Source organism: Archocentrus centrarchus, chromosome 14, assembly GCF_007364275.1.
Source record: "Archocentrus centrarchus isolate MPI-CPG fArcCen1 chromosome 14, fArcCen1, whole genome shotgun sequence".
Taxonomy (NCBI): Eukaryota; Metazoa; Chordata; class Actinopteri; order Cichliformes; family Cichlidae; genus Archocentrus; species Archocentrus centrarchus.
This window is the reverse complement of record NC_044359.1, coordinates 37722674-37741455: the sequence shown is the minus strand read 5'-3', so window position 1 is coordinate 37741455 and position 18782 is coordinate 37722674. Positions and strand designations below refer to the sequence as shown.

The 18782-nt window shown below is 41.2% G+C and overlaps 2 protein-coding genes across 2 annotated transcripts in view; both read right to left on the bottom strand.

Annotated features, from left to right (window-relative positions):
* The window catches only part of dlg2 (discs, large homolog 2 (Drosophila)), a 208278-nt gene extending 200135 nt beyond the window's left edge, over positions 1–8143 (bottom strand). Inside the window, 2 exon segments of the mRNA XM_030747140.1 lie at positions 2353–2484; positions 6819–8143. Of these exon segments, the coding sequence (XP_030603000.1) occupies positions 2353–2484; positions 6819–6837 (151 nt within the window). The 5' untranslated portion in view covers positions 6838–8143.
* A 1084-nt stretch (positions 8144–9227) lies between these two features.
* Positions 9228–18782, bottom strand: part of sytl2a (synaptotagmin-like 2a) — a 28799-nt gene continuing 19244 nt past the window's right edge. The window contains 5 exon segments of the mRNA XM_030745585.1: positions 9228–10206; positions 11515–11720; positions 12342–12447; positions 12537–12624; positions 12706–12867. Of these exon segments, the coding sequence (XP_030601445.1) occupies positions 10058–10206; positions 11515–11720; positions 12342–12447; positions 12537–12624; positions 12706–12867 (711 nt within the window). The 3' untranslated portion in view covers positions 9228–10057.

Genomic DNA, 18782 nt, shown 5'->3' with positions numbered 1-18782 from the left:
TTACTTTTTAACAACGCCAGAGAAAAGTTTGCATTTCCGTCACACATCAAACGATCTGAGCCTAAACGGAGGAATAATAACAGATAAGAGACAATCGTACTGTGTGTCCTCCATCATCAGGGCTTATCGGGTACAAAGGGATTAAATACGCAAACCCATATAATTAATGTCTCATTTATAGCGCTATAATCAGGGGTCGCAGCGGGCCGGACCGAGTCTGTAAGTTGTGCTCGCGGCACATAAACAGCTTAGCTAGCGCTACTGAAGAGGAGCGAGCATAAAGGGAGTAACGTGTGGCAGGTAATGCAGCGTTTTTAATGCTCAACAATATCAGCAAACACACAAAGTGTGTGCAGTTTGTCACACAGTGTGTCTGCTAGCTAAAAGAAGAGCTGCTGTATTCAGGGAGAGCAAAGAGAGAGAAGTTCACTCAGAGATGGAGAAAGAGGAAGGAGAGGAAGAAGAGAGGTTAGAGTTAAAGGGAAGGACTGGAAAATAAACTGAAGTATGCTGACTTTGTGTAATTCAAAGATTGTATGAAAATACTGCAGTTTAGTGTGTAATAAACAGGTCAGCTTGTTGTACTGTATTCACAGTAAAGCTGTGTTGGTGCACAGAGGCTGTGTTGATGGTCAGAGTTACAGGTTACATCAGTGCAGCAGAGATGAGTTTGAATCAAAGCTGCTGATGCTGAGATTCATTCACTGAATCCAACATTTCTACAGCCTGTATGCTGTCAGTGTAGGGGATGGAGATCAGCTCAGATAGCTGTGAAATACTGGGTTACATCTTTGTGAGTTCACTTCATCCACACAGAGCAGTAAACCTCAGAGCAGCAGCAGCAGCAGGTCAGCTGATCACAGCCTGCACACCAACATCATTTACTGCAGCTACAATAGAAAGCTGTGATTCTTCTCCCCATGCAGAGCCACTACAGCTGATCTTATGGTTCCTCCACCTCTGAATCCCACTGTAACCCTGAGTATCCTCATGTTGGTTTTAGGTGGAGGCACAGTCACCCTCTACTATGGAGGACACAGAGAACAGAGCTGGGTTTAAATTCACTTTCACAGTTTGTGTCCTACATAACAGATTCAAGCTGAGTGCATTCATTAGGATTAAAATTTAGATTGGAATAACGTTTGTATTCTCATGTATTATTTTAGATTATTACAATAATATATAATGAGGGTTCAGTTAGCTTTACAGAACAATAGCAGGTAGAAACGTCCTCCAAAGAACTACTTTTACTTTCTTACTTTGAGTACATTTCAGAGCCTGTACTTTTTTACTTTTACTTGAGTAAAGAAGTTGAACCAGTACTTTGATTTTTACCAAAGTATTTTTTCACACAAGTACTTGTACTTCTACTGAATGTCTGTACTTTTGCCACCTCTGTTTAAAATTAAACCATAACATTGTTGAGGTATATTGCATATAATAATGGTTTGTGAACACATCAGCTGTGGCATTTCTTCCTTTCATAGTAGAAGTTGTTCATTTATAGCACAATAGTCTTTAAAAAGTAGTAAAATTTAGGGGATAGTACTCATAAAAGCAAAACAGATGGGAAAGACGCCCATGGAGGACAGCAAAGGTCTCGGTCATAAGGTGCCTGCTACTCTGGCGTGCCCCCCCTGCTACTCCAAAACAATTTGAAAGCCCTGCCTGGTACCAGGTACTTTTGGGGAAATCAGACAGCTTTATAGATTTTTATCTTCAGTTTCTGCCTCCTGCATCTCATCCTGTCAGGTTAGAGCTGAATAATTACATAAAAAAATCAAATGTCACATTAGGATTCACCTTCATCTGGAGAAAACTCAAGTTGGGCAAATGATGACAGCAGACATTATAAAATAAATTACATATTTTATATCAAACTTCTATGATGATGACAGAGTGGGCCAAGCTGATTAAATGCTCCACACTGACACTTCCTCGAGCCACTGGATTAAAATAGAGGCTCAGCTCTTTATTTACCCATTACCACGGTGAATCCTGGTATCAGGAAACAGGAAACTCAGAGTTGCCGATCTCCGAGTTGATCAACTCAAAGTTTAAAATAAACTCAGAGTTTGTTGAACCTGCTTCCTGGAATAGGGTCCTGGAAACTAACAAGTCATTCATCTTACAACTGTAACAGCATACTGAGTGCATTTTGTCATGTTACTCTACATGCATCCACTCTCCACACACCACTACTGTGCTGGGTTTCATGAACAAGAGCAAGGCCACTAATAGAGTGATGTATACATTTACAAATACAGTCATTTTGTTTTGAAAGTCAGCACAGTATGAACTTAACAGCAAATATTATCTGCTTGATAGATTGTTTGTGCATCAGCAACTTACCCAGAAGAGCTTCAAACAGGTTACTTTTGAAAATCCCCATCACTCTCTGAATGGCAGTTTTGAGCTGCTGCTCCTCTGGTTTCCTCAGTTTAGTGCAGTATTCCTCCAAAAGCACCAGGGCCCGAGCTGTGTCTGCAGAGGAGGGGGGAGATAAAGCTCTGGGGTTTCCTTGTTTTTAACATGTAATAATAAATGTAATGTATATACATCAATCTGGTAATATGGCAATACTGTGTGAGATAACAAATTTAAACTAAAAACTATAATGCTGTAAATGTATGGAGGACTAAAGTGAGTTTCTATAGCTGTGCTCACCCCATGATGCAAAGGGCAACAACCGCTGCTCACAGTTTATGAGAACGGGACAGATAATGACGCATGGACACCAGAATTCAAGACATATGTAAAAGTTTATCTATTTTACTATTGCATATTGAATCTGGCTGCAGGGTTGCGTTCCCTTCGGTTGCAAGACCATCAGAGAGTTGCAACACTGATGCTTGAACAATGTGTGTTCAGCTCATCTCAGAGGTGGTTTATGGGCTGGAGGCTGGAGCTCTGAACAGCCCAGTCAACTTTTTCCACATCACAAGTGTAAAGATTATGAACACACAAAAATCATGCACAGATGCATAGATAGGCTTTTCCCCACACATAAACCATTTTATTTTTTATATGGTTTTTTCACACGAAAAAAAGGAACTAGGCACAATTCTGAAAGCATGAAGCTCATGTATCAAACACTCGTGACCCAAACAAACACCAAGGCTCATCTCACATTTGCCAATCTACGTCCTGATGATGCCCAGGACTTCTGAGAAAATGTTCTGTGGACTGATGACGCAGAAGTTGAACTTTTTGGAAGGTTTCCTTCCTGTTACATCTGGTGTCAAACTAACACAGCATTTCATAAAGAACATACTAACGGTAGTGTGATGGTCTGGGGCCGTTTTCTTACTTCAGGGCCTGGAGGACTTGCTGTAACTGATGGAACTATGAATCCTGCTCACTACCAGGAACTCCTGAAGGGCAACATCCAGCCATCAGTTTGGGTCCTTAAGCACACTTGGATTATGCAGCAGGACAACAATCCGAAACAACAAGTCCGCCTCTGAATGGCTCAAAGAAAACAAAAAAAGGAGGGACTCAACTAGGAGCTTGGCATGCTCGAAAACCCTCCAATGTGGCTGCATTAAAACAATTCAGCAAAGAAGAGCGGGCCAAATGTGAAAGACTCAGTGCCAGTTATTGCAAACACTTGACAGCAGTTCTTGCTGCCAAGTGTAGCACAACCAGTCATTAGGTTTAGGGGCAATTACTTTTTCATACAGGGCCAGGTAGGTTAGGATAGCCTTTTCCCTTAATAAATAAAATCATCATTTAAAATTTGTGTTATATATTTATAATCTTTGTCTAACATTAAAATTTGTTTGATGATCTGAAACATTTGAGTTTAAGGAAGGGGGCAAATTCTTTTTCATAGCACTGTAGGTAACATTTATGTTACATATACATATAGTAGTGTAAATGCTATTTAGGGGCAAATAAACCCTGTAGTGTTATGAAGTTATCACATCAGTGTTTGATCGATGGTCTGCAAGACCAAAGCATATTGTTTTGTAGGAGGAATCAGTTTTAAGAAGTGAAAACATGGTTTTGAGTAGATTTTGCAAGAGATGTGTGGAGTTTTGACAAAGTAGTTAACTCGTTTCAGTTTGTGTTAAGAGTTGTGTATTTGTATTTGTTAATTAGTTAGGAAGTATGTAAAAAACAAACAAACAAACAAAAGACAATCTCCTAAGAAAAGAGATGTGTTGTAACAGATTTAGCCACGAGCTAATTTCCATCCAAAGGCCCTGGGCAGGTCAAACAGCCAATGAGAATACACAAAATCATAATCAAGGAACAAATTAGGGTAAAGCAAATGCAGTCAATATAATAAACACCTTACGCAAAACTGATTCAAAACCACATAGACTTTAACACCACATGCTAGTTACATATAACAATTACTATCATAGATAAATATCAGATATATCTAAATAATATATTATAACCTTCAAATCTAAAAAAAAGTGAATAAATCTTTTCACAGCAATATTATGAACAATTTTTAAAATAAGCTGGACATCTGAGCTACATTCTCAAAACTTCAAATATTATATTTATATATATATTATATTTATATACAATTATGAATGACTTGGTTTCCTATCTAGAACTTTTACAGAGTTGATATCAGGTCATTCTGACTGTTGGGTTTTCTCTGTATTATTGTAGGGTCTTTACCTACAATACAAAGCGCCTTGAGACGACTGTTTGTTGTGATTTGGCGCTATATAAATACAATTGAATTGAACTGAACTGTTCAATGACCGAGGTCAGCGGCTAGATATGGGGAATCCCCACTTCTTCCATTTCCATCAGTAAATCACCTAGCACTGGTGGGTGGCTGTAGCTCAGGAGGTAGCGCAGGTCACCTACTGATCGGAAGGTTGGTGGTTCAATTCCTGACTGCTCTGGCTGCATGCCAAAGTATCCTTGGGCAAGATACTGAACCCCAAGTTGCTCTCTGATGCAAGCATCAGAGTATGAATGTGTTAGACAGTAAGCACTTAGTTAATCATGGAAGTGCTTGGATGTAATATAAGAAGTAGTCCTACAATATGATCACATGATTAGGCTAAGCCAATCAGGTATGAGAAAGAGGCTGCATATATTATCATAGTATTAGCAGCCTGAAATCCTCTATGTTGTTTTATTTCCACTTCAAATCAATAAAGCCAAAGTGTACAAAGGGTACTAAACCTCCAGGAAAGTGAATATCATGTTGCACATCTTTGAAGAGCAAAGAACAAATATGCCAAATTTCATGGCTCTGCTCCTTGTAGTTTTGGAGTCAGTAGATCAGAAAGGTAAAACCTCACAGACAGATGGACGAATAGTATGGCGATGATATCCTCCCACTTTATATTGTGTGGGAGGATAATAAAAACACTTAATGTAATTTCAGAAGTTAGCCAAGTCTCAGAAAGTGACAGATAATCAAGACTGTAGGCTGTCAACAAATGCTCAAGTTGTTCAGTTGTTCTCTGATACAACACTTATCTTCAAATGTCTACCAAAAATCCTTTGTGGGTTCCAAAGTACTTGAGCCTCATTTACAGCCTGAAAACGCTTCATTTTCAGTTGTTCTAGCATCACAGATTTCTCTGGAAGCAAATCATGTGCACCGGAGGCAGTTAATAACAGATTCCCCTTAATTTCTTCAGGTTTTGGACAGATTATTATGTGTCTGTCTATCAGTAGTGTTAATCTGACCTGACAATAATGGTTCAGAACTCAATGCATTTGAAGCAACGAATCCATGAAGAGCAGATGGAGTATAACCCTTCTCTGTGTGATGATCACCGGGCCCAGGATTAAGATGAATATCTCCACACAAAGATGAAATTCTCAGGTTTCCCCTGTCAGCCAGAGAGGCCTCGTGAATGCTGCAACCCCGACACTCCAAAAAACGCTTGTCCTGACCCCATGAGTTGATAATAAGGAGCATTTTTGGCATCTTTGCTGAACATAGCTGGTGATAAGTAATAAGACCAGAATTTTGTCAGAATTAAGATTTATTAAAAAGAATTGGATAAATGGATGGATGGACTGTACGTATACGTGGCTTTATAAATGTCATAAAAATAACACATATAACCATCTATACCTTTGAGTGTAAACACAATTTTATCAAGCTACACATAGTTTCATGTACAGTATCTGCCTCAAAATGGAAATACCACGTCTTTATGAACTCAGACATTATCATGTCCAAAAAGCATTACAGACATGTTTCTACTATAATGGAGAATCACTGACATCTATGGGGACTTTTGTCCACCACCTTTGGAATTAGACTTGTAATATACACCAGCTGAAACCACTGACAAATAACACTGATCATCTCATTACAATACCAAGATTCTGGGAAGCCTTGAGTTCTGCCATTCATGTGGATGTTACTATGACACGCAGCACCTACCATTGTTTAAGACCAATCCCCCACCCCCGTCCTCACCATGGCGATGGCACTCCCCAGCGAGATAATGTACCTGCTCACACTGGAAAAAACTGCTCAAGAACCGCTAAATGAATACAACAGAGAATCCTCCAAACTCCCCGTATTCCAAACCCTCCCAGCGTCTGCAGAACGTGTTGGAAAACGTGCCCCACAAAGGCCATACCCCACCACACACAGAACCAGAGGATCAACAGCCAAAGTCCTGACCCACACACACCACAGGACTCCCCCAAAGACCATGAGAAAGGCCTACCCAATATTAGGCAAATGGTTTCAATCTCATGGCCGATCTCGTTTACACTGCTAACAAATGTAGTGTTGGTTGTATGACCAAGAGCATTCACATTTAGTATTGACAGGGTCTGGTGAATTACCTGTGGCACATATATTAACTCACCTTTTTTTCTGATAGGCATGGCTACTGCGTAAACTTCACTCTCAATAAGGCTTCCACTTCTGTCTTTACTGCATGGTCAAAGAGGTCCTTCAAAGTGGCACAAAAACAGGAAACATTTTGGGAAACTTCAAGGAGGACAACACCAACCACTGGCTCTTAAATTTGATTCCAGGGACCACAGATGGCCTTTGGGGAGGTATCCAAGTGAAAAAGAAAAGGACTAATTCCAGTGAGGATCCAGTCATGTAACTGTAGGTGTCTGTGTCCCAGATGATAATTCACATAGAAAGCCACAATAACTTCAGAAGAGGTCCCCTGCTGCAGCCTCTCAGCAATATCAGTCTACTGAGTGTGGGCAGCAAATCAAGGGTCCTTGATGTAAGATGCAAGAACATTTGTGACCCTGCAGTTCAACATATTCTGCACATGAAGATGCTTATTATTGCTGTCTATATACACTTAAGGTTGACAGGCTAGCAGGCCACAAAAGTGCCTTGTCATACTGGGTCACTGATGGTCCAAACAGCCTGGCACAGACAAATTATTTGCAATACAAGTTGGGTGAGTACAAGCTGGGTGCCTGTGCGCAGAAAACCCAGTTCAGTGTCTCTTGGTGCAGGGAAGCCTGAGGGCTGGCCTGGGTTAACACTGCCTGCTCTGTCCACACGCAGCTGGTGAGGTGTGACAGTCCTCAGCAGATCCAGTCAGAAGAGCTGCTCCACATCCTTCATCCTGCCTCACAGTCTATGCCTAAAGTTTCCTCTACGAGCAAAAGGTGAAGCACACTTAAAATACGCCGATATAAACTTGCAGTTGTAAAAGAAATGTCACCTATCCCCGTTCTTCTCCTCACATCGATTAAGGAAATATCAGATAACACATAATGGTCACCTCAGAGTTTTAAGTCTGGAGGTTTTGAGTGGTGGAAGTGTGTCTGTGTCCCCCATGAGGCGAGTAACGTCAATCCATGAAATTTAGAAAAGAAAAAATCCACCGCTGCCTGTTAATAATGCATCTATGCACAAACAGAAACATGCGCGGTGTCCGTCAGTTACCTAGCATTTATGCTATATCGCAGCTAGTGGCGGTGCAAAGTGGAATGATGCTTTTCCAGTGCGACGCCTGGTTGTAGGAAAATACCTGCCTGCCAACTGTGTGGGAAAACGCATAGCTTTCAAATGACTCCATGTATTTTCATTTCCCGCAAAATGATGACTGTGCATTCGCCGGAAACTGCCCCTTATAAACACAGCGCTGTTTTCGCTGTGCTACATCGCTTTATTTCATAACCAGGTACGGTACCGTAGTGTTAGCCATACGAACTGGCAGCATCTCTAACAGTTTTACGTGCCAGAAACAAGCCCACCATACTGAGTAAATACACTTCCGCTTGTAGCTTTCAAAATAATACATTTTAAGCTTTCGTTTCGAATCTATCACGAAAATGATTTCAGACACAATCGTCAGATACAACTTTGTCGTGATGATTGTTAGTGATTTAGTCATTTGTGAGTAACATTATTAAAGTGGCTGAACTGCCAGTCAGTGCAGTAAGAAATATTTTTAAAGAACGTGAACAAAATGTTATAATCGAATGTTATAATAATACATATATAATTTTAGCGATATGTAAAGAGAATACATTCTGATTATGTGCTACATTTTCAGTAGCTTTTTCTGTGCCAGTCACCAGCATAAATTAAGGTTCTGCTTTTAATATTGGTACAGTGTTGAAGGATGATGCTTCTAGTGTGTGTATGTAAGGCCACTCGAATCTAAAAAACAACAAAAAAGGGGGAAAAAAGACTACTATACTTTTACTTTGAAGGAAACTCGACTTTGACGCAGCTGTGTAACTTGCCTTAGCACGCAGTGGCAGGTCGGTATGTATATGGTTAGCTGGCCCCTGTCTCGATTGACATGACGCGATAGCCAATCATATAGTGGCATTTACTGTCGCATCAGGAGGGGCTGACCAATGACAACGCTTTAAACCTGTGCGAAAGGTAAGCGTTGAAATATTGCTGCATTAAATGTACTGTCGGAAATACGAAACATCCAGAGCATTCTGAGTTCCTCTGCTGGAATCGATTATTGTCAATCCTATGATCAAAACCACCATAAGGTTAAAAAAAAGCCTCAGTGTAGTTTGCATTGGTTTTCTCTATGTTGTTCGAGTTGTACTAGATTAGTGAAGGACGTGCAGGGAAGTTGCTGACAGAGGAGGAAAGGACAGAGGATCTGCTGTGGCGACCAATAAGGGACCAACCGAGAAAAGAAAGAGTAGTTCAGTTAATACTAGAGTTTCATAACTTAATGGTTTCCTGGTCATAGTGAATGAAGAGCAAGAACAACAGTTGTAGTCAATATTTAGTGTCAACAGTGTAAATCACAGAGTTGCAGTCTGGTTTGGGAGTGTTTCTGTCAAGAACTGCTATAATTCAACAACGAACTCTGGCAGTCAAGAAAGATCATAATACAACTAAAGGGAAACAGGAGAACGTGAATATAGAATAGAAAAGAAAATACTCAGTATAGTCTATGGACAAATACAGTTTACAACAAATAAAAAAACAAAGCATAAAGATCAGATACCATTGTAATACTGCCTTGGATACTACATTCAACATGCAATTGTATTCATTTTTCTTCCTCTGGCTGTTGCTGCCTCTTTAACAGCAGAGCCACTGTTTATTAAGAACGATACACAGGATGGTTCGCCGAGGTGCTGATCTGTCGCTGCAGTACACAAAGCTAAAAGAAACTACTGAAGAATTACTTCTGGGGTAAGTGTGCATGATTATGATGACAGCTATTATCTGCAGTTATCAATTCAAACACCTAAATTTCAGGTGTTGACTGTCATTTTAAATCATTTTACCACCATATCAAAGTTACATGAATATTCTGTTTATTGAAGATGGAGATGCTTGCTGCAGTAATCACATTATACACTGTACAGTTCATCAGCGCTTACATCAAATACAGAATTTGTACTTTCAACTCTCCACATATTTTCAAAAATACTTTTCAACATGACAAACTTAACATGTCGTTTGGACAACACAACTTAGTTTTTGTATTAACTGTGTGCATGTTTACCATACACTGATCATCAGTTATATAACACACCCTTTCTTGAAGCCACTGCGTCCATTACAATAATATGTTGATCCATCTAAAAGTCTATGTTGTGTATTTCTAGTTACCACACATTTAACAACTCACTTTATACAGTCTCACTTTGAAAGGCTTGTTGCCATCATCAGCATTCTCAGAGGTAAAACATCCTCCACCCATTCACCATCAGACTGTAACATCCTCTGCCATAAATTCATTTCATCTGTCGTTGAATCCATCCAAGCCACTTCCACACCGTAACTCTTCCCTGCACAGAAAAGGACAGAAATTACACTGATTTCAATAACTGATATAATATCTGTGATGCATGTATGTGAAGTATGTGAAGCAGAATCAAAGATGCCATAGCATATCCAAATTCAGAGCACAAATTATACCCACAGTCTAGAAGCCATACTCTTCCAGGCACCCCACAGACTCATGTCCTGTCTCCAATTCTTCTTAAATTTAGACATCAGTGCAATCAGGGGCACATTCCTAATCACAGGTTGTCAATCAAGTCATCATGCAGAGCCCACTATTATATATGTGAAGCACATTTCTGAGCCTGGACACTATAGTTACTAACTTCAGATGCCTGTCAGTACCTCGGTGTTTATTCAGGCAAGAAATCCAGAAAAAGTGTAAATGATGGAGCAACAAGCAGAAAGGATGAAAAAATTCTATAATCAAATGTTTTAATAGTGACATAAATTTGAAGACATTATCCACAGGTGCAATATAATATTTGTCCTGTCCTTCAGGTGAAATGAATCCGAACTGACAGGAAATAACACACATACCAAACCTTCCATGACAGCTTTTGAAAAATGTGGTTGAATATGTTTAAGTTTTGGCCCCATGGTATACTGGCAACCTGTAGAGTCTAACTCGCCTTTCACTCTGTGACAACTGGGACGGGCTCCCTGAACTCAAGAGACAGTTAAAAGGATGGATGGATGGATGGATGGATGGATGGATGGATGGATGGATGGATGGATTTTACATAAAACAGGAGGTCTTACTTCAAATATTGCATCTTGGTTTATAGCAGTTTATATTATTCATACTTCTACTGTTGAATTGAATCTTAAGTTGGATCATCCTGTGCCAGGTGGAAATGACTTCACATGAAAACTGTAATGGAAAATTTGTTTTTCAACTCTAATAACCTCTGTGTATCTCTTTGGTGTGTAATTGTAATTTTCTAGTACAAAGACCAAGTGTGCGAAGTAGAAAACAAATTTCCTTCTAGGTTGTGTCCAAGGCCATGACACACTTATTATCAGGCTGAAGTTACGTGGTGGTGGGAAACTGAACTCCTCACAGCTAACAGAACAAAACTGTATCAACACAATGACTATAAGGGAACTGTGGTTATTTTGCTCTTTGGTCAATGCTGGTGCAAAGACTGTTCATGCTGTATTGATCCCTTTGCAAAGGTTATATTCTTACTTTCAATAAATCATCATAAAATCAGTTTGGTTTCAGGGCTCAACTTATTTTTCCACAACAAAAACATGAAAAATGCCCGTCCTGCAGGTGATTTTGTACTTAAAGTGGAGTGAACTTTCACCTGTCCCCAGCCCCAGCCTCAGACCGCCTATGTAGTGGTTGTTCAGCCGATCATGGTCCCACACTGTGATCTCAATGCAGGCCTCCCTGAGGTCCTCTGGTCGGAAGCCATCATACACCATGGTGTGATTGAACATGGGATTGGCTGTCCTTTTCACCACACGAGTCTTTTGTCGGCTTTTCCGGCTTGTGTCAGGAAGTACAGTACTACAGCAGAAGGAGAGGCGGGAGAGAAAAGCAAATAATTCATTTGGAAAGAACTGACTAAAAGTAATCAAAATAAACACATTAAGATATAGGAAATCATATTAACACTGGAATATATACTGTTTTCATTATCTATGTATATCTATGGTTCTTCAGCTCATTTAACTGATGAATGGCTGTGCTACAATAGATCATATTTTCAATTATTTTGTTTTCAAAGGTTTTCAGTCCAAATTCAGAAGGTAGTTCATTTAATGTAAAAGATCAAATGCTTGTGTGTTTACTTGTAAAATGACACAAATCAAACAGTTACTGGTCTTTTGTATTGACTAAATAATCAATGAACTGGTTAATTGTGTAATTCTTACATTGTCCTTGAAGCAGGTATTTTCCCTTTTAGCCTGTTCACAAGGACAGTTTTTATATTTAGCTACTCTACTGGCTCTACTCTGTTCGTCTTGATTGAGAAACAATTTGAAATAAACCAGCCTGATTAAAATAGAAATAACAACAATTTTATTATACTACCATAATTTAGCATATTAAACAGTTACATTTATTATCGTATGGTGAATACTTTGGGTCAACAAAAAGTGATGTGACAGTTTGCAGGTTTCCTACCACTTCACAAACGGGTCGATCATGGGGCCTCTCACCGGTGGAAGATTCTTACAGTCTTTCACCCAAATCTGCACCTCACCACTTTCCATCCTAGATGTTCTCTTACCTATGTATGCAATAAGACCACAATGAGTAATATGAATTATAAATGCAGCATTATAAACGCTAATCAAAAGGAAGGCCTCATCAGCTCACTGAGGGATGTCTGCAGCAGAAATCTCAGCGCGACTCTCATCTGCCCCCTGTTGTCCATCAGACGTGGTGCTGATGCTTCTGCTGAGCTCTAAAGCATTAAGCTGAGGTGAATAAATGTCTAATAATATAATATAAATGTACATTCACATAAGAGAAATTAAGCATTTACCCTGGCTTTTAATGCATATTCATTCATCTGTGTGTTCCTGAAGTCCCATTCTGACAAATTGAGGTTCACCTCACCCAGGAAGCTGTTCCGCCCGAAGGTGCTGTCATGCCACACCGAAATGTTCAGATTTTGAGTTTTCAATACCTCCATCGTTACTTTAAACTATGAAATGGGGAAAGATGACAGACAGGAGTGGAAGAAGTAGTCAGAAGATTTCCTTTGATACTAATACCATCCTGTAAAATCCTGTTTCTGCAATATTGTTAGCATAAAAACTACAGAAGTATGTTACATAAGCATTTAGTGCATTCTCTGGGTGATTTCCATTAATTACCAAAGGGTACTCATTGCTAATAGTCTGAACCTTCAGATTCCGAACTCCAATTCCAAAAATGTTGGGACATTGTGTAAAATATACATAAAATCAGAATGCAACAATTTGCAAATCTCATAAACCCATATTTTATTCACAAAGGAACACATAACACAAATCAAATACTTCAACTGAGAAAATATACCACTTTAAGAAAAATATTAGCAATTAAAAAACTTTAAACCCTACAGAGGTGTGAGGGATTTTCCAGGAATGGTGATGCTGTTTTCTAGTGAACTGATTGGTCAGTAGGGAGTGAAGTCAGTAGTGATTTGTTAGATTCAACTCATTGTCATTGTGCGCAAAAGGCACACAACAAAATGATGGTTCCAGATCACTCATCTGCGGTCATGCAGCCAGAGACCGGCGCTACCGTTAGGCAATGTGGTTTAAGTGTCTTGTCCAAGGACACAACGCAGGGACAGGGGCTCAAACCTGCAACCTTCCGGCTACAAGGTGAGCACCTACCCACTGCGCCACTGCCACGAATCATACCTGTTGATCTCCATCAGGTTAGTTCTACAGCATAGGTTATATCCTGATAAGAAGGTAACCACCTTTGTAGTACAGAAAACCCTTGTTAACCCAGAAGTTACATGGATAAGCCTTTAGGAGCAATCTTTAGGATTGCTCCTAAAGGCTTAAGATTGCTTTAGGAGCCATCAACATATGCACTTCTGGTGAAATCTGAAGAAACTGAGATTTGATCAGTTATCCTTAACATACTGGGCAAGGCTAAAAGGGAGTGTAAGTAATCCACTTTATCGGTTTTAAATGAGTGTTGGGAATACCAATCAAAGTGTAATGACTTTGGCTGATCTGTTAATAGTATTGTGGAAAGGTCCTGCATTAGTGCTGAGTAGTGTTCCTACATGGGTGCCGCCAACTCCAACTATTGATCTAAAATTACTGAAAGAAAAGGCAGTACAACCAAATGAACATCTTGTAGAATGCAGTCTACAATACCTTTAAAGTTAAATATTATGGTTTTCTCAAAATGTTTACAGTTGGTTCAAAAGACCCACAAAAGGGTCATTGTGGAATCGGGATCTACATCCCATATTTTGAGAAAAAATGTGGTTACAGGTTAAAGGATTTTGTTTTTATCAATCTACACTATAGAAATAAGTGGAATAATAATCGCTCTGTGGTGGATAGAAGATGTCAAACCAATTAGATTAGTTATATATACTGACTCACTGGTTGTTTTGATAAATTTAGAAATGGGAAACTCAGTAAGAGAAGATTTGGTAATAAAAGCTAGACATATCTTATTGAATCTGAAGAACCTTGGAATAATAGTCCAGTTTTCTTGGGTTCCAGCACATGTTGATATTAAAGGAAATGAAGTGGCTGAATAGTTAGCCAAAAAAGTGCTGGAAAAGGAACATATAGGAATTAATATTCCAATAGGGATGGGCGAAGCCACGACTAAGATTAAATCTGAAGTTCTGTTGAAATGGCAATCTGAATGGAAAGCAGAATATAAGGCCAGGCACTATCATGAGATTCAGGATAAGGTGTGGGGGAAACGGGCAACATCTGTGGGTCTCAACAGAAGGGAAGTGATTGTATATAGCAGATTACGGTTGGGTCACATAGGTCTTAATAGTACACCAAGACTAATAGTGAAAGGTAATGGATTATGTACTAAGAGTCAAGTACAAGAGGATGTAGACCGTGTGTTATTTAGCTGCACTAAATACAGAGTATAGACTTTGATGGCAAGAAAAGAGTGAGGGAATGGAGTAGAGTATTCTTCAGGAAGAAGGGATGCAGAGAGACGGAATTAAATCCTTCTCTATTTTTCTTAATTAAAAGGATCTTCTTAAAAAAAAAAAAAGACATAGCCTGTTAAGTCCCTTTACACACTCCTGTACAGTAGTGGCGGTAATGCACTAAAAAGATGTCACCTGCCATTAAATCAACAAGAGTTCTTTTCATATTCTCCCCTCTTGGTGTGTGCGCCCTTGTTCTGTGGTTTCCCTTTCATTTGAGTTTAGTATTTATTTATTTATTAATTTTCTTTTAAGGGCCTCAGAAAAAAATATTGACAGGTACCCTGATCATGTAGCTGAAACAGGTAGAAAACTGAAATACCATTTGTGCAGTCAGCTACAAGTGAGATACCTGTTGGATGGTGTTCTTTTAATATGTCATTAGCTCCTGTCATTGGGTGTGGGAGGAGGTGGGTGATGGAAAAAGACTTTTGGACAGCCTCGAAGTGATTCTGGCAAACCTTCAGGTAACTCAGGAAAGGAAAGCAGTGCTATACTCACATGGTTACATCGCTGCTGATTTCAAATGAGACTATAATCGGGGTGTGGAAGGAATACTTCATGCCAGCCACTTCACAGCCAAGTGTGAAGTGGCTGGCATGAGAATCAGCACCTCTAAGTCTGAGGCCATGGTCCTCGGCCGGAAAAGGGTGGAGTGCCCGCGCCAGCTCAGGGACGACTTGCTGCGCCAGGTCAAGGAGTTTAAGTATCTCAGGTCTTGTTCATGAGTGATGGGAGAAGTGAGCAGAAGATTGACAAATGGGATCGGGGCTGCATCTGGACACTGCATCGGTCTGTCGTAGTAAAGAGGGAGCTGAGCGTGAAAGCAAGCTGTCGATTTACCAGCCAATCTACATCTCTATCCTCACCTATAGCCACGAGCTTTAGGTAGTGACCGAAAGTATGAGATCGCGAATACAAGCGGCAGAAATGAGCTTCCTCCGAAGGATGGCTGGCCTCTCCCTTAGAGATAGGGTGAGGAGTGCAGCCATTCGGGAACCCCCAGAGTTGCTTTGTCTCTGCCTTTGGTACCCTTGTTGAGCCTCTGAACTAGTTTGTCTCTCTTGCTGGCCCCCCAGAACTGTTTTCTTTTTGGACTCTTGTGTTCTTTTTGTTTTGTGCCGAGTTGAAGTCCTGTCTTCCAACTCCTGCACTTGGGTCCTACTCTGCCTGCAATGCAACACAGCCATTCTATGACAAAGCCAAATTCTCCTACAGTACATAGTACAGGCCTCTCTGGCCAGTTAACCTAATTAGTTGCAAAATGTCATAGTACCACTTACTTTTCCAGCTTTTTGTTGCCCCATTCCAACTTATTCTGAGATATATTGCTGCCACCAAATACAAAATGAGCTAATATTTTTCATGAAATAGTAAAATATCTCAGTTTAAGCATTCACTGTTTTCTATGTTCTACTGTCAATAAAATGTGGGTTTTTAAGATTTGCAAATCATTGCCTTCTGTTTTTATTTATATTTGAGTGTCCTAAAATTTTCAGAACTGGGTTTGTAAACCTGATGTGAATTGAGCAGAAATTATATTAATGAAAAGAAAAGTAACACAGCCCTCATTTGCACAGCTAGAACCATGAAACAAAAATGTTAAATTCCTTCAAATATCAGTCATTTTTAGGTCAGGGGAGTCATTCATTACTCGTTTTATTTTTTTCAGCTCAAATAGGGTTCGAAAGTGCTTGGCTGAATGAGGCATGTTGTATAAAGTGCTTTGAGTGCTTAAATAGAGTGTTATATAAGGAACCAATCCAGTACTTTGTCAGCCACTGCTTTTTTTTTTTTTTTTTTTTACTTCCGGCGCCGCGCGAGCAGGCAGCCAGTTTCAGCAGCTCAGCACTAATTCCGTGTTTTTTCTCATTTTGTTTAGTATTAGATGTGTTTTTGTGTTTCTGTATCTTCTGCTCTTTTTCCTCATGATGGAGCAGACTTTTTTCTGGAAAACTTTGTTTTTATTTACCCTTTTTATGGTGTTTATGTTTGGAGACTGCGAGAGTGGCCACGCTCCTATTGTTTACTCTCGGGACCAGCTGATCTCCATCGGGCGCTCCGCTGTGCCTACTCCTGCAGAACGACTCGATATTCCCCGCGAACTGAGAAGGAAGAGACGCGGGAGACGTGCGGGCATAGGTCGTCGTTGCCAGGGGAGAAGGTACAGGCCCGTCATCCCGTCCATCATCATGGGAAACGTGAGATCTCTTCCCAACAAAGTGGACGAGCTGGGCGGCGCTAACGCGACATCAAAGGAGCTACCGGGAGAGCAGCCTCATGTGCCTGACGGAGACGTGGCTAACCGAGCTAACCCCGGACTCACACATAAACATGGACGGCTTTCATTTGATCCGTGCCGACAGAACCAAGGAGAGTGGTAAGAAGAGGGGCGGGGGTCTGGCTGTGTTTGTGAACGATAGATGGTGCAACTCCAGACATCTAACCATCAAAGAGACGCTCTGCAGTAAGGACATTGAACTGCTCGCTGTTGGTATGAGACCGCACTATCTTCCTCGGGAGTTTTCACATGTTATTGTGATAACTGTGTATGTGCCGCCCTCTGCTAACGCTGCTGCAGCCTGCGATGTCCTCCATGCTACTACCAGCAGACTCCAAACACAGCACCCACAGGCCCTCTTTCTGATCTCAGGGGACTTTAACCACATCTCCCTGTCCTCCACTCTCCCACCTTCACCCAGTATGTCACCTGCCACACCAGGAATACCAACACACTGGATCTACTGTATGCCAACATCAAGGAGGCATACAGCTCTCACCTCTGCCTCCCCTGGGGGCTCAGATCACAACCTGGTTCATCTCCAGCCTGTGTACAAACCCTTGGTACACAGAGAACCAGTTGTGACACACACAGTGAAGAAATGGTCTGAGGAGACTGAAGAAGCTCTGAGAGACTGCTTTAGCTCCACTGTGTGGGAAGAGCTTTGTGCCCCTCATGGGGAGGACATCGACAGCATCACGGACTGCATCACTGATTACATCAATTTCTGTGTGGAAAACACTGTGCCCACCAGGAGGGTACGGTGTTTTCAAACAACAAACCCTGGATCAACTCTGAAATAAAGGCTCTCCTGAAGGAGAAGAAGAGAGCCTTTAGATCAGGAAATAAGGAGGAGCTGAGAGCCGTGCAGAAGGATCTGAGAAGGAAAATCAGGGATGGAAAAAACATCTACAGGAAGAAGATGGAGGTCCAGCTACAGCAGAGCAACATCAGTGGGGTTTGGAGGAGTTTGAACTCAATTTCAGGCCACAAACCAAGCCCTAGGGTTGTGGGAGACTTAGAGTGGGTTAACAACCTGAACCAGTTCTTTAAAAGGTTTGACCAGCCACCCACCCCTCCCCAGCCCAGTCCCCCCTGCTGTCAGCCCCACCATCTTTAATGACTGCCAACCTTTCTTCTTCTTGGGACCTCACACCTCTCAGCTCTCAGCCATCACCCACCCCCTTCACTTCTGAGGACTCCATCTCACAACCCCCATCCCCCACCTCCATCTTGTCCCTCTCAACTCATCATGTGAGGAAGGAGCTACGTAAGATCAAGGTGCGAAAGGCTGCTGGTCCAGACGGCATCAGCTCCAGGCTCCTGAGGTGCTGCGCAGATCAGCTGTGTGGCATCATGGGATTCATGTTCAACCTGAGCGTGAAGCTGGGGAAAGTACCACAACTGTGGAAGACCTCCTGTGTGGTACCGGTACCAAAGACCAAACATCCAAAGGATCTTAGCAGCTACAGGCCGGTAGCCCTGACATCGCATCTAATGAAGACCCTCGAGAGGCTGGTCCTCAACCATCTACGCCTCATGGTGTCGTCTTCGTTGGACCCGCTGCAGTTCGCCTACCGGCCTGGCATCGGGGTGGATGACGCCATCATCTACCTCCTGCACACCGAGCTCTGACCCACCTGGA